General features: G+C 40.1%; 3 protein-coding genes across 4 annotated transcripts in view; 2 read left to right on the plus strand and 1 right to left on the minus strand.

The window, feature by feature from the left end:
* Positions 1 to 14,604, minus strand: part of pkn1a (protein kinase N1a) — a 38,850-nt gene extending 24,246 nt beyond the window's left edge. The window contains exons 1-2 of one of the 2 annotated variants that reach the window (XM_061679775.1): positions 13,865 to 14,604; positions 5,328 to 5,439 (exon numbers count right to left, since the gene is read on the minus strand). Coding sequence is in view for 1 of the 2 variants with exons in the window: in XM_061679773.1 (XP_061535757.1) it covers positions 13,865 to 13,885 (21 nt within the window). In the remaining variant the exon portion in view is untranslated. The remainder of the gene's footprint in view (positions 1 to 5,327; positions 5,440 to 13,864) is intronic. The other variant, XM_061679773.1, reaches the window with a different exon arrangement.
* A 2,512-nt stretch (positions 14,605 to 17,116) lies between these two features.
* LOC133403746 (UPF0575 protein C19orf67 homolog) lies at positions 17,117 to 21,640 on the plus strand. The gene is made up of 7 exons (XM_061678938.1): positions 17,117 to 17,192; positions 18,373 to 18,517; positions 18,591 to 18,714; positions 19,331 to 19,440; positions 19,998 to 20,171; positions 20,245 to 20,382; positions 21,478 to 21,640. Exons 1-7 carry the CDS (start codon positions 17,117 to 17,119, stop codon positions 21,638 to 21,640), a joined length of 930 nt encoding a protein of 309 aa, XP_061534922.1.
* A 1,275-nt stretch (positions 21,641 to 22,915) lies between these two features.
* On the plus strand, positions 22,916 to 27,645 carry LOC133404396 (UPF0575 protein C19orf67 homolog). Its single transcript, XM_061680244.1, has 6 exons — positions 22,916 to 23,080; positions 24,597 to 24,704; positions 24,986 to 25,095; positions 26,228 to 26,401; positions 26,491 to 26,628; positions 26,800 to 27,645. Exons 1-6 carry the CDS (start codon positions 23,060 to 23,062, stop codon positions 26,945 to 26,947), a joined length of 699 nt encoding a protein of 232 aa, XP_061536228.1. The 5' UTR covers positions 22,916 to 23,059; the 3' UTR covers positions 26,948 to 27,645.
* The last annotated feature ends 124 nt before the right edge of the window (positions 27,646 to 27,769 follow it).

The raw sequence follows: 27,769 nt of genomic DNA on the forward strand, positions 1-27,769 counted from the left end.
TGACATCTCCGAATTGTTCTCCCTCACGCAGTTCTGAGGACTGACGACAGCTGTCAATCATACTCTGGCGAGTACACTGGCACCAAGGAACAACCGTTTTGAGGAGGATGACGAAATGATCTGGAATTCTGTTTATAGCGAGTCAAGGTGGGATTGTAAACACATCGGCCTCGTGTGGAATATTTTGCTCAACCGAGGGTTTAGTTTCGAGGGGGCTTTAACAAAGTCTTGCCTTGGAGTTAAGTTATCCGGAGGACATTTTATCGAAGAATGCGAACAAATGTGAATGCTGATTTCTGTAACGTCACAGGCTATTCGTATAAGGAAGTGGAAGTCTTACCAGCATTAAACTGACTGCTAGGACGCTCAAACCGTCAAGGGGTTAGATAAGCGCTAGTTATATATAGAGGACTTTGTGGTTAATGAGCATAAACAGATGGGGGGGAAAACATGGCTAAGAAATAAAGATGTTTTTTTTGTGTGTGTGCTAATGTTACAAGACGACATTAGTGAGTGAAAGAAGGCCGAGAGTAATGGTGATTGTTCTGACAGCGTTCGACTATCTGCTGGGAGACGAGCTGCGCCACGAAAGGCAGCGATATCAACTTAAAGAGCTGGAAACTGGTCGGCGCAGCTGATTAGCCTCTAGCACTGATGTGATGTCAGCTCGGCTTTGTGTCCCTCCCCGTGAAAAGGAAAATGGAGCCGCGCTGCTCAATGTGAGGTCGAACAGGGACTCCTAACTTGAATCCCAATAACTGCTGCTGCGCACGAGAACGACGAGGGAAATGTGAATGATCGCTTTTGCGTGTTTGTGCAGCGTCACACAGAGGAAACATCTGCAGGCATTCTGAGTAGTGACGCCAGGTAAGCTGGCGGTAAATAGGAATAGAGTGGGAGTTAAGGAATGCTAAATCAGGGAACCGAAGGAATTTAAGGGCACACTACATGGACAAAAGTATTTAGACAGCAGGCCATTACCACTAGAGGAACAAATATAAATGTAGGAAATTATACGGTCAGGTCATTTGCAGTTATATTAACTCTTAAAGCTGGACAAACTCCACACAAGCACGGGGGAGAACATGCAACCTCTACACAGGAAGGCATGAGCCTGATTCAAATCCGGAATCTCAAAACTGTGATGCAGACATAAACCTTTTTTGTTCTTGTGGGGGGGGGGGGGGGGGGGTCTCCATTACTTACGGATTTTCGTCAGTTGCGGCAGGGTTCGGTCTCAATCCCCTGTGGTTCATGTAAAGTGGACCCCCCCATTCTCCAAACTGCCACCGAGGATCCACTGTGCTATTAAAACGGAGCTACCATGTAGTGCAGTGTTGCAATTAACCCAGTAACCAGATGACACCCAAACAGCATATGTCTTTTCTTTGAAGCAAACAGCTCTCTAGCTCCTGCCAGTGTCTTTTTTTCCCTGCTGAGGCAGAACGGAGACAGCGGGAAGCACGGGAACGAGAAGATGCCGTCCCTCGCCCCTCCCCACAGCCTGGGTGAAAAGACAGGTGGTGGTAGTAGAGAGGACAGGGGGGGAAGGAGAGAACCAAGAAAGGTGGGTGTCGGCACCAGAAGCCAGTGACCGATAAAAGGCCATGTGAGAGGCCGCTGGCAGGACTGACACACATTAGACAGGGGAAAGAGGACCAGACAGAACTCATGGAAAGACGATTCAAGGCTATACGTGACATCAATGTCGAGATTCCCGGCAGGCTGCTGTTACATCGCGCCCCGCTTCATGATGGCGAGTTTCCTTTCTGTGCGACTCTCGATTGCACATCACAATCACAGCATTGTCCTAGAATGAAAAAAATGGACTTGTGGCCCTGGCCTGCAGACATGCTGCGGCCTGACAGCGAGTCACGCTCGATGTGCTCTAGAGCGGGAGTGCGCACGGTGAGAGAGGGAAGGATGAAGCCTGACGAACCAGTCGGAATTAAGAGGAGATACTCAAAATTTAATAAGATCTCAACTTTGAAGATATACTCAACTCAATTTTATTTATTTAAAAAAAAAACACCACTGCAGTTGAAACAAAGTGCTGCACATGAATAAGAATAGAATATAAAACACAAGCCCAATTGCTCACACACAGACAAAGAGTTAGCTGCTGAGCCTTTCAGAAGTCTCTCACTGTTCTCGATTATTTAAAGTGTGGTGTGCACATTGTAAACGAGTTCCCTTCACAAATTAAATTTAGCCAAAAAGTGCATAAAAATAAAGGCTTCCCTCTTAAAAGATGCGTGCTCCTTCTGCAGTTGACTAAATAAACACCCCTGTCCACTATTAGCAGAAATTTGGTTTCTGCAGACAGTTCAGAGTTCTTATTCAGCCGTTGAGGATAATGTACTGTACTTGTTTCTACAAATTTAATTCTAGATTTTATTACAGGAGGAGTTTAATTTGTTCCGTGACCACGACCATATCACAAATCATCTTTCCCCATTGAAATGAATGGAAATGCCAAAAAACTGTTCCAGCGCCCCAGAAAAAGGTAATTGTTTTTCATTTAGCAAAATAGCACTTGCAGTATTGTACTTTCTAAAAACATACAGTAAAAACATAATTAAATAGAATGTAAAGAATCAAAGTCTGTGAATCATGATAATTCAATGGCCATTGTGCCGCTCCTTCTAGCACCTTGATCACCAGGGGGCAGTATAAAAAATATAGACGTAGATTTGATGACGAAACGCAGCACAGTTGTTTTCGGGTTAGCTCCCTCGCAAAAAAGAAAAAGGGAAAACTTTTTTTTTTTTAATTGGGAAAAAAGGGGGGGGGAAATGATCTGCGGATAGGTGAATGCGCGGGTGCCGAACCGCAAATATGCGGGGGTCCACTGTATTATATTTTCAACAACCTGGAGTCCTATGCCTTCAAAATGAAGTCCACCGTAGAGGACGACAAGTTGAATGATGAAGACAAGCAGAAGATTTTGGACTATATGAGCAAAATGCAGCATTTACATAACTTTATTTAGACCAAATATATTCTTCTGTCAAGCGGCTTTTGCCGGTGACAGTTTACTCCAGCCCATAAATACATTGCTCACATAGAGTGTATCTTGAGTTATGTGATAATTTAACCTAACCTTCCTGGCAAGCACGTTCACTCTGACTTATTTTTTTCTTGAGGGACCGGTCATGCATGTGTGTCATATCAAGTTAATACAACTGTGTGACTCTCCTTCCCCCCCCCACATTTTCAATTCACTACCTACACATCATGCATAATCTGACTCGCTCATGTTGCTAAATAAGGTAACTGACAGTGTCTATCAAAACTGCGCCTTATTATTAATAGGTGAATATGTGAGGTGGTGATCCTTCTCAAGGGGGTTCACTTCATGCGTGTGTGTTTCTCTATGATGTTTTGTTGTGGGTGTGTCAACAGCTGTAAAAACCAGTGCAGCAGGGCTGACTATGCAGTCGTGTGTGTGTGTATTTTTGCGTGTGCGCGCGAGAGTGTTTAAAACACTTTATTACAGGGCCAGGCTGAGCGTACCAAATGACACCATGTAACAGGTGTGAGTCTCCTTGTGCAGCCCCAAAAAAAAAACAAAAAAAAAACAACATGGAGATGCTTCTGTGTAAAGATTAACATGTTACATCATCTCGGTTTAATACCTGTAAAAGTGTTCATGCTTAATTCTGATGAAAGCATGCGGGTTTAACTACAAAAGACGATAATTTCATTAGGCATCCTTCTTCCGTGTGACTATTCTGTGGAACGAGGGCACAGAATCCATCCAGCAATTTTCCACCTTTGGCTGTAGCATCCGAGCATCCACTTGTTTACACTCTACACTCACTTGTCCTTCCCGGTTGTGTCAAATCTAATTGTCCCTGTTTGACAAGTATTTGATATGTCACACCAGAAGCTGCTCATACTGCTGCTTCTGACATAATGATCTGATTCACGCACACATTCACACATAAGGGTAATTTAGAGTCCTCGATCAACCTACCATGCATGTTCGGTTCTCAGAACTGTGAGGCAGATATGCTAACCAGTCGGTCACCGTGCCTCGTACAAGAGATTTAAGGTTTAAATAATTTGATGGGATGACCTCAGGTTGTATAAAATATTTAGGGTTGACTGAGTAATGGCTGATGGACGGAAGCGACGGTTTAATTAAATAAGAAGGGAAAAAGCATTTCAGTCCATTACCTAAAAGCCAGACATAATTTGACAGCAAACGCTCCGTTAATCGTCCCCTGAGACAGGCTCGTTGCAAGTAAAAAAAAAAATAGAAAAGAAACAAGCCTCTCACTCCAGAGTGAACGTGTTTACACTGAGTAGAAGGACATGCTTATATAAATATGGACACCCTCCTGTGCGCCATGGTATGAGGAAACTGGTAAATAGTTCATTATTACTATGAAATAGTCAATAACGATGGACATTGATGCATTCCGTGACACTGGTCAACCTGAGTTGTTTGGATTTGGAAGAAATTTTTGCAATGGTAAATGTTTGAAAATAGAAATGATCAGTTCAGATACTGACATTATTAACACAGTCACGGACGGATACACCTCCCTCATGCATAAATTTTTTCAGCATTCTCAACTGCCACACAAACACTCTATCTACAACAAATAGTGACGCTGGAGTCTTACTGCGGAACTTGAATATGACTTCCAGTACATTTTCTTCTCAAGTTCTTCTCACATCACCTTTCGTTAAGACTCATCACTTGAAATAACCATCACAAAAGGCCACAAAAAGCCAAAGAACAAGCAAAAGGTGTCTGGTGGCAGTGAACTCAACTCACTTCACAATCAGCAGCAGTTTGGCATGGTTAACGATACTTTAAAAAAAAAAAAAAGAGGCTTTTAGTTGTTTAATGCCACTCCCAGTTGATCTTTACCGTCAATCTAAACATAAAACAAAGAGAATTACACATGGTGTATTTAAAACGAAAATGCCATTGACATGACAGGCTAGCACTTAGCATCAATAGCAACTCATGTACACAGACAATGTCACAATAATCCCAGGTATATATTATTTATCCACTGCGAAAAACGACTACCGTTAATATTACAGCAGCTTACTTAGTCACTAACAGTAATTGTGAAACTATTCTTCATTCTTAACAATAAATACAATGTACAATTTTGATGAAGATTTTAGCAAGAAACGAAGTAGACACATGATTTGCCTTAGTGGGCCACACAAACTGATGTGGTGGGCTGGATCGACCCTGGACCTCAAGTTGGACACCTGTGCATGCTCTAGAGAGACTCGCATAGAAACCTGATGGTTGTAAACAACCAGGTGTGTATGTGTGGTCGGGTCTTCGGGCATACATCAATCAGCTATGAGCTGCTCCTGATGACATCTCTTTCCGTGACAGCCCCGCCCCCTTCCAGGTAAGGCACCAGGAAAGACCAGAACGTCCACTTCCCCTCAACTACGTGCCTGCATGTGTTTGACAAAGGTGAAGGTTGAAATGTGACGAAGACAACAAGGAATGGTGACAAAATGTGTATGATTTCTTGTGGGTTTTTCTACATCATGTACTTCCTTATTTCCACTTTATGAGAGCATGTGGAAAAGAGAATGCTACACATTCTAGCTACAAACATTTACAGTAATAGGAGTCATAATAAGGGCTTACTTACACAACTAAAAAGAAATAGATAAATGTATTGTGTACACTGTACAGGCTGCCCAATTCCATTTTGCAAAAGTGATGCCATTTACATGCCAGGCCAGCAGTTGGCGACGTGAATTTGGAAACATATACTACATACTGTACATGCGCAACAATGGCACATTAGCATGTAGAAAGTTTGCTGGAAAACGGTTAAAAGGACAAATGCTACGACAGTGTTATGTTCTGACATTACAGATTTGACGTAATCGCACATCAGACTGACTCAACACTTACATGACATCCACTGTGTAAGAATAGAAAAACACTAAATATGTGATGTGACATATTGTAGAACTTCCACAATAACCCTGAGGCTGGATGACTTTAGATTGTAGAGCAGTGGTGCTTTCATCCTGATTTTTCTTTATTAATTTAAACAGTGTTTAAAGTAGCATGGCGACTTGATTTGCATACGGCTCTGACAAATCTGCAGTGGAAGCCTACAGCAACACCACTGAAAGAAAGTACTATGGGCAATGCTGAGATTGATGTATTACTCACCTTTCAAAGTATTACATTCTCAATAGGTGAAACGTTGACTTAATTTCAGCAAAATACTACATCATTTTGTATCTATTCTTTGATGGGTTGTGTGTAAAAAGCACAGGCAGTTTAATGTCAGATCTACTCTAATGGCTCGTGTGACTATTTTTGTATATCTCTATGTAGAAGAGGTTATCATTTCATACTTGGGATCAGGAACAGTGCAATTATTTCAATCTGTCATTCTAAAGCCATTGTGTTTACTCGTACAACTTGATCTGCGTACACACTGTTGAGACGAGGGACTGTTTGTGGAGACTTTTGCTTAAGCCAATTACAAGTCACAACCTCACATACAAACATGCACAACCCATATATACAAAGACTATTTCAAACGGTTATTAAAGCAATCTAACTGAACTCATTCATTTGGTTGCCCTTGTTTAGCTACATGATGATTCTACACCACAGTGTGTGTTTTTGATAAGTGTAACCATATTTAGCCTGCAAGTATTGTTTGTAGGACCAACAGGCCTTTTCCCTTCTAATTATCCCCCAGCAGACGACAGCTCTTGAGGTTCAACCCAAATGGGAAAACAAAAGGGTGGCTTTAGCGGGAGGGAGAGGGAAAGCAACAGCTGGAGTTTGGAGAGGAGGGAGGAGAATGAGCGGGAGAAAAACAGGGAGGGGGTACAATAAAAACAAGGACAACATGGTAGATGACGCAAAACTACAGTTTGCTTGAGAACGTTTCTGAGAAAAGAATGTTTTCTATGAGACGGCTAAATATTGGATGCCAAATCCTTCATACGCGTGTGATTCGGTTGCTGTACAAACATGTTTTGTTTGTGTCAACAGGCCTCGACTTTCCAGTTTCCCTTTCGGGAAAATGGACAAAGATAAACCAGCAGCAGCTGCTGCCAATGGAGAATTGTTTGCTCTCGTCTCTGCGCTGTGTTCAAGCGCAGCATTTTTGGCCCAGAAACAGGTAGCAGGAAAAGGTGGCCTTTGAGTTTGATGCTCAGGCAATCTCTGCTGCATTTCATTTATTTCACATTGAAGGAAAGAACGTATTATGCTTCCTTGCGCCTTCTCACGTTTGGTCTTTTTTTAACATCTGTACTGGAACTTTACCTCCACCGAGAACGCCGTTTTTGTTTGTTCCTCAGTGAGCAGGATTACACAAAACAAAGGTCGAAAGCAAGCTGCCGCTGCTGCTGCTGCTAGCTAGTTGACCTTAGATGTGTTCAAGTTTCAAAACTTTTTTTATGTTGATTGATGGCCATATTGTACTGAACTATTACTGCATTGCAATAAGTACAATTTCCAGTTATTTGGCCATCATCACATTTTTTTGCAATTACTGGTAGCCTTCTGGGGTGGAATCACACACAAAAATAAAAAAAAAAGTTACATTTAAAAAAATAAATAAATAAAAGCACAATAAAGGCTCTAAATCATTTAGTCCTTGGACATAAAGGAGAAACCTATCGTTTTATTTCATTTCAATGTATCTACAGACCATACACAAGTTGTTTCCACTTTTGTTAACATTTGTAGTTACATTATCAATAATTTCCCATTAAACCATGGATCAATAGCAATGACATAATACAGGCATGTGCGGTACTGATGAAAATGTCCTGCTAAGTTTTGAAGTTCGTCCCTAATGATGTCAGATTTGAGTGTGACATCATCTTAAGTTGAAAAATAATATAGCAAGCTGCGATGTTTCTCACAAGCCTCACTATAGCATTTCCATTTTACTCCTTCCAGGATTAAATTTATGGCTCAGCATTGTTTCACGACAGAACTACTTTCCACCAAGATGCACGTGCACTCACATTAGCAATTGAGCTTTGTGTTTGCTGAGTAAGCTTTGGGAAAGCGTGCCTCGTTTATCCAGTTAAGGTGACCCATTGTTTTGTTCAAGAACTGTTTACCAGCCAGCCCCGTGCTGGGGCGAATACCACCATGGTGTGAGTAAGAGGATGAACAAGTCAAGGGATGACCCTTGTTCGCTATTTCTGAGACCGGAAAAAGCTGATTATCCAGCGTCCTGGCAACGAGAGGGTCAACGTTTAAACAACATGACAGCAATGGCTCTGAGATCGATGCATGCGGCCCAGGGCAATGCCATTATGAGGGAGGGTCAAGGGTCAAGGTATGTCAGGGTGCAAGGCTGCTGGTGTTGACAAGTCAGGCCTGGAATTACCACTCTTTCACAAGACCGAATAAAAGACTTAAGTAGATATAGGGATGCACTTTTCACCTGCATGGATGTCTTTTGAAGAGCACTAAAAAACGTCTTGGTGGATGAGTGAGCTACTTCCATCCAGATAACTACCACCTCACACATTACGAAACGGGGCTCACTGACGATGTGGGGGTGGGTAGTAGGTGGAGTTCCGTCATACCCTGGAATGCAGGGTAACATTTGTGAGGTTGCATGAATAATGAGATGCTTTCACAGGGCGGACGAAGGATGTAAATACCTAACAAGGATGGACAAACATAGTTAAAAGCGAGCTTCCGAACATCAACAGTTAAACATGTGACTGTAAGGGGGGCTCGATGGGGCATCAGGTTTGGTTGGTCGACTGGTGAGGCTGCAGCGGCGAAGCGCCTCAGTCAAAGGATGTGGCTAAAATGAACTGGCAGTGAACTGAATGTGATCTAGGTTGCGGGTGTCAGACAATACGTACTATTGTATTGCTGAGGCCGTCGGCATAATGCCCTTTAGACGCTCTAGCCTCGGGGCCGAGGCCATGTGAGCCTCAGAGGACCCCACCCCAATCAAACTAACGCGCAAAACCAATGGCTGATGGGTAGAATTCGGATTGGCCCTGATACTGCACTTTGAGAAATGCTTCATTGTACGTTGGTTTCAACTCGTGTGGATTTGTCGAGAAATTAACATCAATTTATATTATATTGTTTCATAGTTCTCTTTTATTTCATTGGCGAGTTGCAACCAGTGCTGCTGTTAGTATGTCTAGTTTATGTCACACAACATGAGCAGCAGACGCGGCCTTCAAGTCTGCACACCCTGCAGAAGAAACCCTGTTCAACATTACTATCCCAAACCAAACTCAACCACAGCCATTTAAGAAAGAGGAATAAATGTTGTTTGTGTGGATGTCATAATGTAGTGCTGTTCTTGGTCACGTTTATTTATTTGATTATTTGCCCAGCTCCACACAGTTGTCTTGCTACGATGTCACACAAGTTGGGTAACTGTCGTAGCTTTCGCCATCTCTGCCACACACCAAGCAGTGGAACTGAACAGAGCTAAAGTGCATAGTGGAAATATGGCTATGAAACGTAATGCAATACACCTGCACTGTCAAATGATATCCAAGAAGAGCAATTACAAGCTTGCTTTACGTACGAGTCATGATTCCAAGCTACGCAAGTAAAACAAACGTGATAAATTCTTTTGGGCACCAGACAAAACAAAGCATTCAGTCATTTAGAAGAGTCGATATGAGGAAGTGATCTTGTGCTTCAAGTCTAAGTATAGAAAAAAGTATTGTTGAAAAATGGCATCACACGGTTGGGAGTACACTGTCCTGTTTGACTGGATGTCTGCCATAGGAATGAATGAGAATGTGATCTCTTTGTGTCTTTCGGTGCTTCATCGTTACTTGAAGCGTTGCTGTGGATTGGGGCTGCATGTCTGCCTGCAGCGCAGTGACGTCAGAGAGAGAGAGAAGAGAGAGAAAGAGAGAAAAAAAAAAAAAAAAAAAAAAAAGACTGCATATCTGTCTACTTATGTCATGGTACGGTCTTGTTGGAATACTCCAGTGCATTCCCCGGAGGAATCAGAATCATCTTTATTTGCCAAGTATGTCCAAAACACACAAGGATATATTTGTGCGAACACAGACCATGCGAAAAATATTACACCAGAGACAAAACAGACGCAGTTTCATCAATATAATGTACTCGCTCGCATTCTCAGTCTCCCCTCAAAAGTTTTAGGAGGAAATGTGACGGGGGGGGGGGGGGGGACTTCTACTAGGGGGTGTTTAATACTGCCTTCCTGTGGGGCATACAAATAACACGCCATGGGAATAGTACAGTCGGGGATCGTTTAAAACTGGAAACCCATGTAGAAAATCCATAATATCCAACATCCATCTAACATTTTCTTGGTATGTCTGTATGATCTCCTAATCTGCACAATTTTCCCCTCTGTTACGTAGCATAAATCAAGAACTCTGTGAAAAGTCAACAAAGACACCATTACGTTTAGCTGCGGATAACCAGTATTTTAGCTACAGTATAAATTATCATGATGAAAACTCTTGGTGGAGGTCTGTGCTCTAGAAAATTTATTTGGTGTTTTTTTTACTTCATAGGCAAATGTGGTCATCAGGAATAACTACACAATGCGATGTATGGTCCTCTTTGTTTACAGTAGAGTCACCTTTTTTTTTTATTGTGCCTTTGTAGAAAATGACTTTCTTCAACCAACAAATGAGCAAAATGGCCATACAATTTGGGGTTATAGTTGCTCTGACTTGAAACCCTACAAATGTATTTTCATTTGATCCTTGAGAATGTGAAAAAAAATACAAATTATGTGTGGACATAGGCTGAGTTGTTTCTCTTCTACACAGACCAATATGCTGAGGTGTATCTGTTTTTTAGCACATTTTTCCAACACCGGTTGTTTTCCATGGACCAAGCGTAATGGAACAATTACATCCATGCAGGAACTCTACTGTCTGGCCTAGAGACACCATGGCGTCAAAGCACAGTGTTAGGACCGCTTCAAGTGGAAAAGTCACCCTACGTGAAGCTTTTAAAAGCAGTCTAATAACAGTCAAGCACATCAGCAGCATAATTAAACTCAGACTGTCTCATTTTTACTACCTGCCGCTGCACATGCTCAACTCATGAACTCCTGATGCAAATAAAAACAAAGACTATTAGCTCCTGTAGAAGGACCGCACCACCTCCTGAGTTGCGGACAACCAATCTACCATGAGTCGATGAATCTGACAATTGTTTTGGCCTCAGAAGACCGAGATACAATGATTATCTTTCATCAGTATCCAAACTGAATGAAAAATTATGAGGATGAGGATCACTTTGATCATCAGATAGGACACTAAAATTCACAATTTTTGGAACCACCAGATGCCTTGAGGGCAAGTTTTTTTCCCGAAGAAATGCCAGATCATTGGTCTTCAATTAAAATCACTCAGCTCTAAACTGAAGACCTTAACTGAATTTAGGCCTGTAGCAGAATTTAACAAGATTTCCTTGTCTCCGAGTTTTGTAGCGATCACATTGTGTAATCCAGCAAACAAATGGCGATGAAAACGTAACCTCTCAACCTCTTAAACGAGTCGTGAGATGGATAAAACCCATGTTTTATTTCATGGTCCACCGATTAACTCTATTCTTCAGTCATAATCACCATTATAATCCTCCATTACTGGTCCTCACTTGGCTAGCTCCAACTGGGATAATGCAATGCTGACGTGTACCCTGTTTCACTCCTCGAGAGAATGACATACAACTTACCTTTGTTGCATCAAGAAAGCAAGATTGCCGAACAAATCCCACAAACTTGTAGTGCACAGTCAGCTGCGTGACATTTGTAGGCATGCTTAATTACTTGTCGCAACCCCCCTCTTAAAACATCAAGACATAAAGGGCAAATATAGGGGTCGAAAATGTCATTGCGTCGTGGAGTAAAATTCAGTGGAAAGAACGAACATAATTCCTCATTGTGAACCCTCCTGCAGGAGAATTTGAAATGTCAAGAGGACTTTTTGATACAATAGGTACTTTCTAAGCATGGTACTATTCTCGGTAAAATGCAAATACTACAGAAAAGGCAACTGTGACAGGGAAGTGGTCACATGTGGTAACGTGTCTTCTCAAAACAAACACCACTATTTTGGGTATTTTTGCTTATACCATCACCACACAAAACAACCATGGACATTCATTTTTAGTCAAAACACTATTCTATGTATATGATATATACTCGCTATATGAAGGTGACTGACCCCTATGTGGGGTCTCCGTCCAGGTCCAAAACACAGAAGTGTCACACAGTAAATTATTAATAGGAAACAAACGATCCATTTCCAATTAAAGTGAGTGCCCAGGGGTTCCTCAGGGCACTGTACCAGGACCGCCAGAGATCCCGATGGTGAGGTTTTAAATATTTCAGCCTGCCATGAAAGAGGTAATACATGACCGACCACGGCAATAGTGACAACAGACAGTCAATTGACAGAGAACACTTTTGAGACATAAAGACATTGACAAAAAACAGCCACCGAGCAATTAAGCGTTGCTACTCATCTGGTAATGCCGGTAAATAAAGTCTGGAGTAGCCTCCTTTATGGTTAGCAAGTCTCCCCTTGTGTAAGTGAGTTGTGTAATGTCTCCAAAGACGAGCGAAAAACAACACGAGAGAACGCGTAACCGAGGCGAGAATCAAAAGAGGCCTAAGGGTCACATACATTACCGACACTCGAATGGGACTGTTGTATATGTCAATAACCGCAATACTTGATATTGGTTTTCCTTCTGGGAAACGCCAACAATAAAAGTCATTTATACATTTTGAATTTTGCATCATTGTGGATCATGATTAAAGTAAAAGTCACAATTTGTGGAACCACTAGAGGTCTACAGGGTATAGATTTTTTAACCCCAAATAAAGGTGACAGCATCTATCTTCGAACCAATCCCAATTTGGATCAGCGCCACATTAAAGACCTTAACCAAAAATATGTATTGGGATTCAATACCAACACCAACATCGAGTTGGAACTCCTACTTCTGGAACAATATCCTCCAATGCACTTTTACCAGTAAAAGTCACAAATCTCATACTTTTTATAATATAGCTACATAGACTTATGGTTCACATGATCTGTACTGAAATGGTACATTGTATATGTCACTACGCAGATGACTTGTTTTCTTTTGACGGGAAACACCAACAATAAAAGTAGCAACATGACAAGTGGCCACCATCTTTGTGAAATTTTCTAAGAAAGATGGGATGAGCACTTCAAACACCTCAAAAATCCTCCCTAACAAATAAATTCACCAAAAAAATAATAATAATAATTTAGCAAAGTATATGACATGCCAACACTGTTCTTCTCACAAATAATGTTCAGTTTGTGCTAGTGAAGTGGAATTTTTAGTGCAAGTCAAGACAGAGACAGGTTATTTTACATTTGTAACTGAAACTTGTCAGGCAATCGGTGAAGGGGTTTCCCAAGCAGCTGACTGAAAGAAATCGTCAAAGAGAGTTCTACTATTGTACTCTAATTTGAAGGAGTTTTCTTGACCAGATTTTCTACAGGCGATATCACACAAAACCATTCCAAACAAAAAGGCATTTTTTTCCCCAGCACAAAAGAAATACAAAATAAAGTTCTCCAGAACCAATCATCCAATTTTCAAAATTGTTGGTGCGTTGTACCAACCTCAGCATTTTTGACAGACTGTCGTTTTTTTGCTAATCTTGTCACATTGCTAATAAAACGTGTGCATACATTTAAAAATAGGGTTTCATACATTCCCTGGCAGAATTTGTAAGACGCGTCCCATTCTTTGAGTCATCAGACATTTTCTTTTTAATGGGATTCAAATTAAACTCCAGAATACCACAATCATAGGGGACAGGACATTATTCCAATGGCGCGTTGGTCAACTTACTTGTATTGAGTCGTTGGCCATCGCGGTGCCTGTCGCCGTGTCCCTGCCGGACAACCTGTGCTCATGTGGGGCTTATCCTCCCCACCCTTTCGTCAATGGTACAACAACGATGGATGTTGTCTCAACTTTTGTCCTAAAAAAGCCTGTTGACATAAAAGCGGCCAAGAGGTAATCCTCGCCCGGGTGTGGACCCACCCTGTCTGTTGTTTCACTGAGCTCCCCCCCCCCACCACCTCTCACGTTGTATTTAAAAAAAAAAAAAAAAAAAAAAAATTTTTTAAAACTACACTTAGGAGAACGTGTTCGCTGCCTTTTCCGTCTGGCGGTCAGACATCCAATCCGAACCGGGGGGGATCCACAATGGCAGCTTACAACAATGAACCACGCGAAAGAAAGAAAGGAAGCCCCCCCTTCACACTGACACAGCGGCGGCGGCGCTTTCCTCTCGCCCTGCCGCTCAAAAAGTCACATCCGCGGCGAGTTCGGGGTGAAAATAGCGACAGAGACAGGAGCTACTTTTTCTCCTTCTTCCGTTTCTTCTTCTTCTTCTTCTTCTTCCGTGCGTGTTCGCCGGTAACATCCGCCTCTCTCTCTTCCTCGGATCACGTGACACCCAGGACGCCGCCTGTCAGTTCGAGCGCGCGCGCGCGGGCCGGCTTTTTTTTTTTCTTTTTCTTTTTTTTTTACAACACGAACACGTGAGTCGCGTACGTGTCAAGCGCTCCCAACTACTACTAATACTACTACTACTACTACAACAACAACCGTGCTCCTGGTTGGTGGACGTCGGGTGCGCGCGACCCCGACGCCACCCCGCCATTCATCGCTGTTGGGCACGCGCGGCGGGAGCGCGGCCGGATGTGTCACGTGACCGCCGGCTGTGCGGTTGCCAAGTCAACCGTAACGTGTGATGTGATGTGATGTGATGTGATGTGATGTGAAGCAACTGTTGAATACATGAATTGTAATAATTCTTTTCTAATACTTTTCAATTCATTGTCTTGAATATTTTGTTTGCCAACAACATAAAGAAATGTACAGTTGTACCTATTTTGCTATCATTTGTGTGGAGTTTGCAGTAAAAACAAAATACATGTTTTCATATTTGTTAAAAGTGTATGTATGACATCAGAGTCGAATATTATTAAAATGGGTTAGGGTTAGATTGATGGATGGATATTCAAACTAGTCCCGCCGCGACAGCAACAGCCTATCAGAGACTGTTGTGGCAGAAGGAGTGAATACTGTGTCAATAATTTTTTTTGTGCACGCACACTCAGTGTTTCGCACACAGCAGCCTCAAGGTGATAGTTTCTTGTGCAGATTATTGAACTCTGGTTAGCAAAAAAAAATGTTCAAAAGAAGGAATGTGATAGCTTTCGAGACAATTTAAGGGTAAGCATATGTTATGATGTCCTACGCGGACGGCTACATTGCTAAGCTTGGAAAACACACTGCCAACGTCACCATTCTCACCAGCTTTTCAAGTAAGTTTATCACCTCTCATATTTTAATTGACTGTACATTCACCCAAAATGCAACATCAAACCGGTAACATTTAGTGTTTTGCAACTTTCCGACATAAATAAGTGGCTAATGTCCGGCTTGTTTACAGTGCACGTTACGTACAGTGCAAGTCTCGTGCTCATTTGTGAGGGCCGTGGCTTTGGTCAGGGACGCGAGGGGGGAGTAAAGTGAGGTTATACATTCAAATATTGCTAGCAGCTTGAAAACTACAAACTTAACTTTAAGTCAGTGGTGTCCAAACCACAGCCCGAGGGCCATTTGCAGCCCACTATCCATTTTTTTCTGCATTTACGATAAAGGACATTTATGTGACCCTGGGACCCGCATTTTCCTATTGTTGCAAAGTCGCCACCCTATTTTACAGGTGTTAAGAACAATAAAGATATATTTACTGTAGTGATGACTACTACTGTGTTACCATAGGTTAGTGATGTGTTCTGGTCCTGGTGTGTTCTGACTTTGGTAAAAATTCAAGTTACGTTGTAGGAACAGAATTCCTTTATGAACTCAGGAACCCCTATACGGGGTCACCAACTTTTAAAGTTTTTTTTTTTATAAATGTGTTAGTTTTCATATTTAAAAAATATTCAAATAGATTCATAAGGGTACTGAGTTTTGTACAATTGAAGAGCCACCTAAAAATAGGAAAACATTAAATGAAGAAAAACTACAACTCATCCAGAAAGCATTCATAGCGCTTCACTTTTCCAACATTTTGTTATGTTACAGCTTCATTCCAAAATTGAATAATTAAAATTCTTCCTCAAAATTCTACACACAACACACTTATAATAACAGGAAAAAAGGTCATTGGATTTTTTTTTTTTTTTTAAAAACTAAGCTCACATACATTCATACTTTTTGGATGATCCCTGGACAACAATTACAGGTCTTTTTGAATATCATGTGAGCCTAACAGCATAATTGGAACGTTTACAGAAAAAAAAAAACACAACACAAACAACAAATTCAACAAACAAGAAAGTCAAGTTGCCTCGATTCAACCTTTGTCGATTACAATGACCTGGATGACTGAGAATCTATACAGACATAAAGGAGAGAATTTTTTTTTTTTAAAAATACATTATATATACATCATTTTTTTTTTGCGAGCATATTGGTATTTTTATTGATATTGTTCAGTAACTTCGGCAGTTATGCAATTCGACAAATGAATGACCCCACCCGTTGTAAACCTATCGTTGGGAAAATCAATAAAATTATTATAAACAAATACACTTCGGTTTACACCTCATATAATAATAAAAGTAACACATTTCACTGTGCCGTTTTACATAATCTGCCTATTCATTTTGCTCTTCACTCTGCATTGTGCTAACAGTGAAAATATATTCCATAACATTTCTGGGTCCTGAGGTGGAGGTCAGTACCTTCGAACTTTCACCCTATCAGTTCGCTTGTTTTTGTAACAGCACCATCTTAGGTCATTACATTATTTTTGTATTAATTCGACTACAAACATATACAGACGTTGCGTATGTAGTTGTTAATTATTTATTCGGTCTTTTCAGTTTTGGTCATGTCTTCGGACATTAACTTCGGCTAGCATTGAGTTATTACATGATGAGCGTCATTAGCGGTTAGCTTAGCTATTAGCATTGCGCGCGATTTCTCGTTACCGCCTCGCTAATGTTTTATTTTATTTTTGTATTTTTTTAAAAGTTAGACACGGTAAAGAAGAGTGTTACGAAAATGTCAGCGAACATGACAGACTCCGAAGAAGCAATGGAGGGTGAACCTCTGCCAGGACAGTCGGCGCAAGTACCACAGGGGGTCTGCGGTGAGTGGGTGACCACCTTGGAAGTCACTTGGAACAGGACTCAGTATTTGTCAAGTTTCCCACTTCGTATATTTGTTGGCAGTCTTGCAACCCTCTCAGAGTACTGACACAATACAAATTGATGCAATTTAAGTATACAGCGTGTGCCTATACCAGAATGTGTTATGAGAGTTTGTGTCACACTAGTAGTAAGTATAACAATACAATGTATACATAAAGGAGTGCAGTATACATAAATGTAAACAAAAGTATCCATAAAAAGAACGCAGTACAATTACAAACAGAAAACCTTCGTCCATAGACTACCATCCACCCAGAATGGAGAGCAGTAAAGTGTTTTACAATAACATTAACAATGTTTATAATTTCATATGTATTTGTGAAGAACCCAAACATGGAGTCTCTCACTAACATGCAACCGTGCTTCTTCCATGACAATCGTGCCATGTTTTTTGCGGTTCAATAAAGTATAGTACAGTTTATTGTGTGGAGCCTTCAAATCTGATGCGGGGGTCACAGTTTTTCCATTGCAGAGCGCCTGTCGATGTGTGATGCTTCATCGATTTGTGTGCAGTTGCCAACTTTATTTATTCATGCAAGAGTTGCCAACTTCAATTTATTAACTAACAATTACGCAGGTTAACCACGGATGCACACTCAAGGTTTTATATAGTGGAGGAAGGAGCGACTCAAGCTGGGCACCATTTTCGCCATGCCCCAAACAACCAGGAAAATTCATCGTGTGAAAAACAGTTTTACGCTATATCTCCACAATTCAGTTCTACATACAGTAGTTCTCAGTTTTTGGACACTTTTTCAACAATTATCTTCTTACATGTATAATTTATTGAGAAACAAATATGTGAATTCATTTAACACGGTATTTAAGTACATTTAATGTGAGAAAATGTGATAAAATTACCTTTGATACTTCACACATTCCCTGCCATTGACGCCTTTAGAAGTCAAATATCCATGTTAACTGGCAGGGCTGGCAGTGAATGAGTTATTTTTTTTATGTCAGTCAAAGACATTTTCTGAAGAAATATTGTACCAGGTGACTTATACTTTAACCAAAGTTATTTTCTGTTCGGATACTTTGCCTCAAGTATCGCTTTTCAAAGTACTTTATACATTATTGGATCCATGTGAGATGCATAATACATGACGTTCTTTTCAGAGACTCTGGCGCCCCAGCGTGGCCGTCCACCATCACGCCACTGTTTGGCAGTAAGAACGATCAAGTGGCACCTCCGGTCTATGAAGATGCAGGTCAATTTTCCCCCATGCAAAGCAGATAACTTGTGCAAACAACTGGGCAAAGGGTAGGGATTTTGTCTGGATAAAATATACGAGAAATACAAGAAAATAGATCATTCCATATGTGTTCTTTTGCAGTCAAGAGAAAAAAGACAGAGGACATTGGGTTGCTGTGCTGCGCGGTTTCATCTACGCATGTCGGCCTTACTTTAACTTCCTGGAATCCACGGCCAGAACCTTGATGTTGTCCTCTGACATTGAAGTACGCACCTCAATCTTTTTCCATATTATTTATAGGTACAGAGAGTCCTCAGTTTTATGATGGTGTAAGCCAAATTTGTATGCAAGTCGGAATGTGTTGTAGTGAGTCAATAATTTACGCTAACGCAGTAATAAAGACACTATAAGTAACAAGCAATTGTGTTTGAATATGCTGGCAGAAAAAAAAAAATCCCTTAAAATCAGCATGTAAACAAGAACATGCAGCTTTATGTTGAAGATGGACATTTATGTTAATACACTATTTACATACAGTACAGGATGGAAATGATATACAATATTTGTTACTGCTCAGTATTTATGTATAGGAACCCTATGAACATCTTTCCTTGTATCAGTATCAACAAGCAGCTGGGGTTATAACTGATGTTCAAACTACCATGTACTGTATACTCAGTGAAAACTATGTTTTCATGGCGGTAACCCTGAAGCAAGATGCTCGCTTTAACAATATCAGTTATAAGTATGATGGAGCGCAGTTTTACGCCACTGAAAACGGCACTACAACCTGTCTATAATAACACCCATAAGTCACAGACAGTGTGGACATGTTTTTATATTGAATATTGAGTATGAACATGATATATGTGTGTGTGTAGCGTGTGCAGCTTTTGGCGTTCTCTCAACAAATGTGTGACACAGTGGAACGTCTGGTGCTGAATTTCGCCAGCCGCAAGCTCCTCACTTTGGATGAGACCCAGCCTGACAAGTAAACACACACATACACTCACACACACACACCTCAAGTTATCACTAATCTATACAAATAAAGACAATTAAACATAAAAAGTACAGTGGAACCTCCAGTGGAACGATCCCTTCGGTGAGGTGTTCTAATTTCCAAACAATTGTCACAAGACAAAATAATGTTGTAACTTGATTAACTGTCACTATTAAAAACATAAACATTTGTTTTTATTCAACATTACAACAAATGTTGAATTAAACAAAAAGAATATTTTTCTGTTTATCTTCTTCAATTTTTAAATTTATTTACATTTATTTTTTCTTTACTTTTCAGTGCAGAGGCTTTAAAATTGGCAGTTGAATTTTTTTTTTTTAAATGTAATAACAATCGAGATTAGACAATACAAAAACATATTTCTTGTTAATTTTTTTTGCCATATCGCCCAGCCCTAATATATATACAGTACACACATAAACGTATCTGACAAACAGTAGCCAACTGCAATTTTTTTGCAATGGTCACTTTCAGTCCGTGTCCATCACTTATTGACAAACTGTATTCTCCTCTCTTTTCCTCAGTATGTCTCACTTCTGCATCGGCCAAATACAGCTGGACCAACTGAAGCTGAGCGTGACCATGTTCCGCTACTGTAAGCCCACGCCTTACCTAGCGAGGGTTAACACCGGTGTGTACAAGCGCATGCGCTGGAACGTGGAGAGACTCGATGGAGCGCACAAGCCCGAGACAAAGTAGTGAGTCCTTATTTTCTTATTTCTTTTATCTTCCCACATGTTTTTTCCCCATAAAAACGGCCTTTTTTTCCAGCTACTACCTGTGCTACGAGGATGTTCCCAATCTGCACGTCAACGGTAACAAATCAGATTCTACAGGGGTGCGGATGTGGTCCATTGGTCAATGGGTGCAGGTGAAACCTGACCCCAGCATGGAGGACATCTTTGACTGGTATGAGTAGAATTCATCTATTTTTTGTTACTATCCCTAAACTTTAACCAGTGTATAATAACAGTAAAATAAAATCAGTCTTTTCACCCGTAAAGCATATAGGGAAGTGTAGGAGATGCGTCACATTTAAAAAATATATCTTAAAAGTCTCTGTGAAGTGAAAATTACCCGGCCTGACAAATTTGAATGACTAAAAAAAAAAATCACGTTCTTACGTCTAACGTCTTTCTTATGCTGACACGTCCCTACATAACAATTACAGATTTTTTTGTCATTTCACTGTGAAAAACGAAATTGGGGTACTGTCCTACATCAGTGCAAAAGACATACACTCAAGAAAGAAAATACACACAGTGACACTTCTTATAACAACAATCAAGAATACAAACTATGCAAATAAAATGCATATAATAGTACTTTCAGACTGTGGAAAAAGAATGGGACAATGACAGAAAGTTAACAACACTTGACAGAATTCTTCCATCCGAACTCACCTTTGTCTTTGTAGAAATATTGTTGATGTTTTATTCTTTTAAATGCCACAATATGTTACACATTAAGACTTGTCACTGTTTATCATTCTATCCATCCCATGAACGTTGAAACTCAATAAAAATATTTGGAGGAAAAAAAACATCCAGCAAAACAAATCACCAAGAGGCCACCGTATCTCAGCAGAACAGCAAAAAATGCTGAAAAACGTTGCTCTTACAAAGCTAAAGAAGTTGGAGGAGCTACTCAAACCACGCACGTGAAATGGATAGCCGCAACTCTGAATTCAAAGTTCACATATATGAGTGCTCCTTGTAGTGGCAGTCACAAAGAAAAGACTCATTCAACTGTACTTGCACCTTTTGAAGATAAATATTATTTAACACCTGTCCCCGCTGGGCCCTGTAAAAGACTTTTCTCACTCTCAGGCCACATTGTTCTAAAAGTGAGACGGGTAGGTGATTCTGGTCACAAAGCCTAAACACAGCTTACTTAGCAGTAAACATGGCCTCTGGAAAAATCTCAACCCTTAATAGACAAAAGACAGGACAAGCACTTTGAGAGAAGTGCTGTTTGACTTACTTGTGCATGTGTTTGCTTCAGGGTGCTGTGTGACGTTCCAGTGGGCGCCTTCAAGAAGCTGCTGTTTGTGGGCAAACACGAGCCGTCCAGCTGCACGGCCACCGACCAAATGCTGCAGCTGCTCACGTCCCAGGAGGACGTCTCATCTCAGTCATCTTCAGTTAGGAGCTTCTCTGAGGTTTGAGGCGGGAAATTTGGATGTCAATGTTACCTTTCCCTTGATGAGCACAAGAGTCTTTGCTATACTGTGCCTACCTCATGTTTGCGCCTACCTCTACATACCTGTTTGAATATGTGTTGCAAATGACGTTTGGGCTTCAAAACGTTGACATTTTGCACTGTTTTCACTGTTTGCCCACAACCTCCTGTTTTAATTTATTTAAATAATTTACATTTACACTTCTGTGCGCATGTTCATGGTGCTCAATGTTCGATGTTATGGTAATCTTAAAAAAAAATGTTTGTAAAAGTTTTAGACATTTTAAAGTTCATCTTTTGTGTTTTTTGTAATAGAAAAAAAAGATGTCGCAGAGCTATTAATAAAAGTATTTACATTAAACCTCACCTTGAAGTAATTACACACGATTACAGCCTATCGCGACTGACTTTTGGGCCAGAGGTGGCGTACACCATCGACCCTTTGCCAGCCAATTGCACAGCACGTATATCAAGCAATTACATTTTTATGTATAAAGCACATTTCATGCACAAGGCAAATCCTATGTACTTTACAATGGTTAAAAACAATTATAATACAAACAATAATAGTGCAAACAGCAAAAATTTTTTAGAGCTTTTCAAATTTAAAACAGGAAAAAAAATCAACTCAGAACAGTATCACATGCACATCTTCTTACATACGTACTCAGCAAACATATGGGCATAAATACACACTGGTGGCATAAAAATACCAAAAAGCCAAAGAAAAAGCAAAAAAAAAAAAAAAAGTATTCCTAAAAAGTAGGGATGTTCGATACCACTTTCTTTCAGACTTGTACCAGTACCAATATTCACTCGAGTACTCACCAATACTGATACCACCAGTACTTTTGATACATACAATTTCAATTAGCACAATGACAGATAATTGTGAACAGACATGTCTTCCTTTCTGACCACAAATCTGTCAAACTGGTACTGTGTAGTGCCAACTACTGGTGAGGAGAAAAAAAACTGTACATAAAGGTACATCAATTTGAATGTATTGTACATGTGACATTAAATATTTACCTGAAGAAATTTTTAAAAACTGTTTTAAAATATTAAATGCAAATTTATTCTAAAGTTAAATAAAACAGACCAGTACTTAACAAATGTACTTTAGTGCATTTAAAAAAAATAAAAATAAAAAAAAAGTCAAACCGGTCAATGTAATTCCATGATTTTTTGACATACCACTAGAGAGAGACCACATAGCACATGTGGGACACATGCCACACTTTGCGAATTGCTAGTTGAGAATAGATTCAAATCATCGATCTGTTGGTGTTCTCGATGTCATATGTCTTTGATGATATTTGACAAAGATTGAAAGAGCTTATTTTCTTTCAATAAACACTGTATACATCTAAGTCGTCACTTCCAAAGAATTAAGACTGCTGACATGATTAGAGAGGCGCTACTGGTATGTAATGACTGTTTGCAGTTGTAATAATGTATTTTTTAGTCTTTGTGTGCAGCAGTGATGCTGTTAAACCTATGTCATGATGTTCTTCTTCCGTTAATCTTGAAAGGCGACAAATACAATACACCGTAAAGAAATGTCTGATAGCAAGTTACCAAACGTTGGAGTCCAACTGCCCTCCTCGCATGAACCAAATATTTTACAGTACAATACTATTAATAAGTCACCTTGTAAACACTTGTGCAGCTATAGCTATATTTTGAGACACCTCAATTAGGTTTATTAAAGGATTATTTGATACTACTATTAGGTTAACATTCTCTAAGTGCGACACACTTACTACAAGTAGTATGTGAGCTGCTGTGAGGAGTACACGAAAGAATCACTGCCTCAGGGTGCGGACCTTTTGGGGGGCCTCAACATGGCTGAAAGCGTAACAATTTTAGTAAAAATGTCTGGATACATTTTAGGAGTTCCAAACACGCCAACCCAAAATGTTAGAAAACAATTACCCCCTAACACCACTTTCACCAATTGACGCAGAATTTGGAGAACACCAGCAATTTTGGTTTGAAGCAGCCATTTTGTAAAATCCCAGGGCTCCTACTTGGGCAAACTCATACTAGGGTATTTGCCGAATTGGGGTCCAATCAGAAGCAGGTATCCTAGACCAGTGTTCCCCAAACATTACGGAGCCAAGGCACGTGTTTTCCATTGATAATAATGAACTAATCCACTCCTTAATATCACCACAATTTTACAACATAATATACAAAAATGCCTTTAACAATGCAAGGCATTACAGAGTGAGCGAGAGAGAGAGAGAGAGACAGGGAGAGGGAGAGGGAGAGAATTTATATCATGTCTGACCCTCCGTCACCCATTGTGCACATCGCAAGACTATTTTTAGCTCTTATCAACCAATCAGAGGACGGAAAAATGCCAAGGTCAATCTCAACCTTCACGAAGGTCAAGAGTGGTGAATGTGAAATCTCTACATATATACATATATCATACTACTGGAAGGTGTGCAACCAAGATGCAAGCTATGAAATAAAGTTAATAGATGGCTGAATTAATAGATGAAAAAGGATACATTTATAGTAACTAAATCTCAGACCAATTCAGTATAATTTGATCATTTCAGCTTGGTCACCCATGCGCCATTAGCAGTTAGCCTAACTGTTAGCGGTGTGCAAGACGCCTCTAACTTGAAAAGGTTTGACTTTTTATTTTTTAATTTTTTAAATAGACATCCTAAGAAAGATCCTTTTGAAAATGTCATCAAATGACAGCGAAGAGATGGCGGGTAACCTTCTGCCCGGACGGTCGGGCCAAGTGCGGCATAGGGTCAGAGGGTCAGCGGTGAGTGGGCGTCTCGGTTAGAAGACCATCTGGATGTCAGGACGTTTGCATGTGTCGTGAAGTCTCACAAGAGGTTGTTTCTATGATCGCAAGGTGTTACATTCTCAGCACAACCGCACTAATTGTGTTAACATTAAAACTTCATTTCCAGCAAGCAGGACTTCAGGTTGCCGCAGTGAGGAGCTTCACCGGCGCCTGTCAGCCATACTTTAATTTCCTGGAATCCACAGCCAGAACCATGCAGCTGCCCCCTGAAATGGTACAAACCTCATTATTTGTACTCTTTTTATTTTTTTATTTGTCTAACTCTTTGACTACGTTACAGCACTGATGCAGAATGAGGACAGCAAAGTGGATTTAGTGGGTCACAATTACTTTGACTTTCTCCGACATTAATCAAACATGCATATTAGGTTAATTGAAAACTAAATCCGAGGGGGTTAAAAAAAAAATAATTAAAAAAAAAAGCGCTATATAAAATCACAGACATAATGCTAATAGTTTTTGACGATAATTGTGTGTTTGTGTGTGTATGTGCAGTATGTACAGTTGATGGAGTTCTCTCAGCAGATGTGTGACACATTGGAACATCTGATTCTGACCTTCGCCAGAACCAATCTCCTCACCTTGGACGAGTCAGAGCCTAACAAGTACACACACACAGACACGTTCACATATTGTCAATTACATTTATGTATAGCAACAAATACGATTCCATAGAAGAAATAAAATGACAGCAGCACCGCCTGATGAACAGAACCGTGAAGCCGGTTGTTCTCCCCGCGGGAAACGTGTGACTTAAAAAAATGTATTTGCGTTTTGTAATGTACAATGTTTTAAGAAATATTTTGTTGTTAAACTGTCATACAGGTGCAAAAAGAAGTTTATTGCTTCATAATAAAACTAATGTAAAACTACTCACCCTTTGAAAGTGTAATGGAGAGGCTATTGCAAGATAATGTCACCTTAAGGCAGGGCAGGCAGAAGCTCATCTGCATGGGAAGAGTAAAGATTACATAAAATGTTCCATTTGACTTACTTCTGTGGTCTTTGCTTTATATTGATTTTCTTGTTGAATTCAATTGTGTCCATGATTTTATTGTAAAATTGGCAAATTTGCGGATTTTCAGTTTCAATACATGGGGGAGACAGCAAGTGTGGCAGCCAGCCTCACTTAATATTGCGCAATCACTCAAAAAAAAAAAAAAAAAAAAAAAGCAGAACTAGCAGCGCTATAGCGCCATCTATTGGTAAAATAACTACAACAGAGGAGGCTTTTGGAAAGTGCATGTCCTGTCTCTTCATTTCTCCAACGTTTATAGACGTTATAAAATGAACAATTTTATTATAAAATGAAAATGAAGAACAAAATTTTGAACTGATTTTTTTATTATTCTTTAGTTGAACTGTCTGTTTAAAAAAAAATAGAGCTTTATCATAAAATGGTTTCAAATATGAATATATTTCTGTACAGTATTGGCCTAAGTTATCATAAAGTTTCACACAACACTTTGCAATTGAGCCTTTTCAATTAGTCAGAAAACACAGTGGCTAATATGTGCTCTCTAAACTGCTGGAAATAACATTCTTATGGCCAAATATATGCCACAAAGGAATGCTAATATTTGTCTTAAACTATTTTTAATGTATGGTTGCTCATTTAATGAAACATTTAAACACACCCCTCCGTTTGTCTCATAAATGTGTAAATCTGAAATCAGCAGCCGTCACCTACAGTATTAATAATCAGTGATACACTGTCTTCTCCTGTCCTGTTCCCAGCATGTCTCACTTCTGCATCGGCCAAATACGGCTCGACCAGCTCAGGCTGAGCGTGACCATGTTCCGCTACTGTAAGCCCACGCCGTACCTGGCCAGGGTCAACACCGGCGTGTTTAAGCGCATGCGCTGGAACGTGAGGGGACTCGATGGAGAGAGCAAGCCTGAGACAGAGTAGTGAGTCTTTTTTTCCTCTTCCTTACATTTCGATGTGATTTTTTTTTTTTTTTTTTTTTTCCCACAAAGGCTGCTGTTTTTCCAATAAGTTACTACCTGTGCTACGAGGATACTCCCAACCTGTACACGGACGGTGACGACCCAGATTCGGCAATGGTGCGGCTGTGGTCCATTGGTCAGTGGGTGCAGGTGAAGCCTGACCCCAACACGGAGGACATCTTTGACTGGTAAATTACAGTGGATATTAAAGTCTACACAAATGCCAGGCTTTTTTTGTGATACAATTTAAAGTACCAATGATTATTTCCAAATAAATGTCGTATGGACAAGTAGGCTTTTCCTGGTATTTGTTTGTGTAACAATGTGCTCATTTTCTGACCGGCATGTGTTTGCTTCAGGGTGCTTTGTGACGTTCCCGAGGGGGCCTTCCAGAAGCTGCTATTTATGGGCAGCCAAGAGCCATCAAGCTGCACGGCCACAGACCACCTGCTGCAGCTGCTTCTTCATCAGGCATCTCACTTCAGAGGCATCTCCCATTCGAGATGAGCTTGAATGTGATTGGCTAATAGTGACCACAGCCACGTCCCCACTTCCAGGCAGGTCCATATATATATTGGGACACCAGCACAATGGATTTGAAATGAAAAAAAAAACAAACAAAAAAAAACACATGTTGCTGTTATTGTAGATTTTCAGCTTTAACTTGAGGGTATTTACATCCAAACAGGTGAACTGTGTCAGAATTATAAGTTTATATGCACCTCCCACTTTTTAAAACACCAAAAGTAATGGTACAAATTAAGTCATATCAAAATGACTTTTTAATCCTCGTTTGCAGTCAATTTCAACCTTTCGAAGCTGAGCAGCAATTTGTCCCATTTCATTTGGTACATTAAAAAGTGTGCGGTACATATAAAAACTTGTAATTTTTACCCGATTTGTTTGGATGTAGTAAATACCCTAAAATTAAAGCTGAAGCTTGTGATGAATTGCAATATAGTGGGAATAGATATAAATGAGTATAGGTGTGGAAACGGCATATTTATTCCAAGCAGGTTGTGTGAGGTGACTTTGTGAGTCAGTATCACCTTTCCTATTGGCCACTGGCGTGCTTACCTCATATTTGGCTTTCAAACATTGCCAACTTGTCCCTGAGTTTTCTGTCTGCCGTCAAATTCCTGTTTGTATTTGTTATATAGAGAGGGAAAAAAAGGCAGGTTGTTTAAGAAATAAAATAAAATCTTTCATGGTGCTCACTGTGCTTTATATTTTAAATCAGTTTAAAAAAATACTTGGTTCACATTCTGTTCCACGGTTAAAAAAAAAAAAAAAAAAAAAAAAAAAAAGTAATTCTAGAGTTCTTAAAAA

This window comes from Phycodurus eques, chromosome 6, assembly GCF_024500275.1.
Source record: "Phycodurus eques isolate BA_2022a chromosome 6, UOR_Pequ_1.1, whole genome shotgun sequence".
NCBI classification, from domain to species: domain Eukaryota; kingdom Metazoa; phylum Chordata; class Actinopteri; order Syngnathiformes; family Syngnathidae; genus Phycodurus; species Phycodurus eques.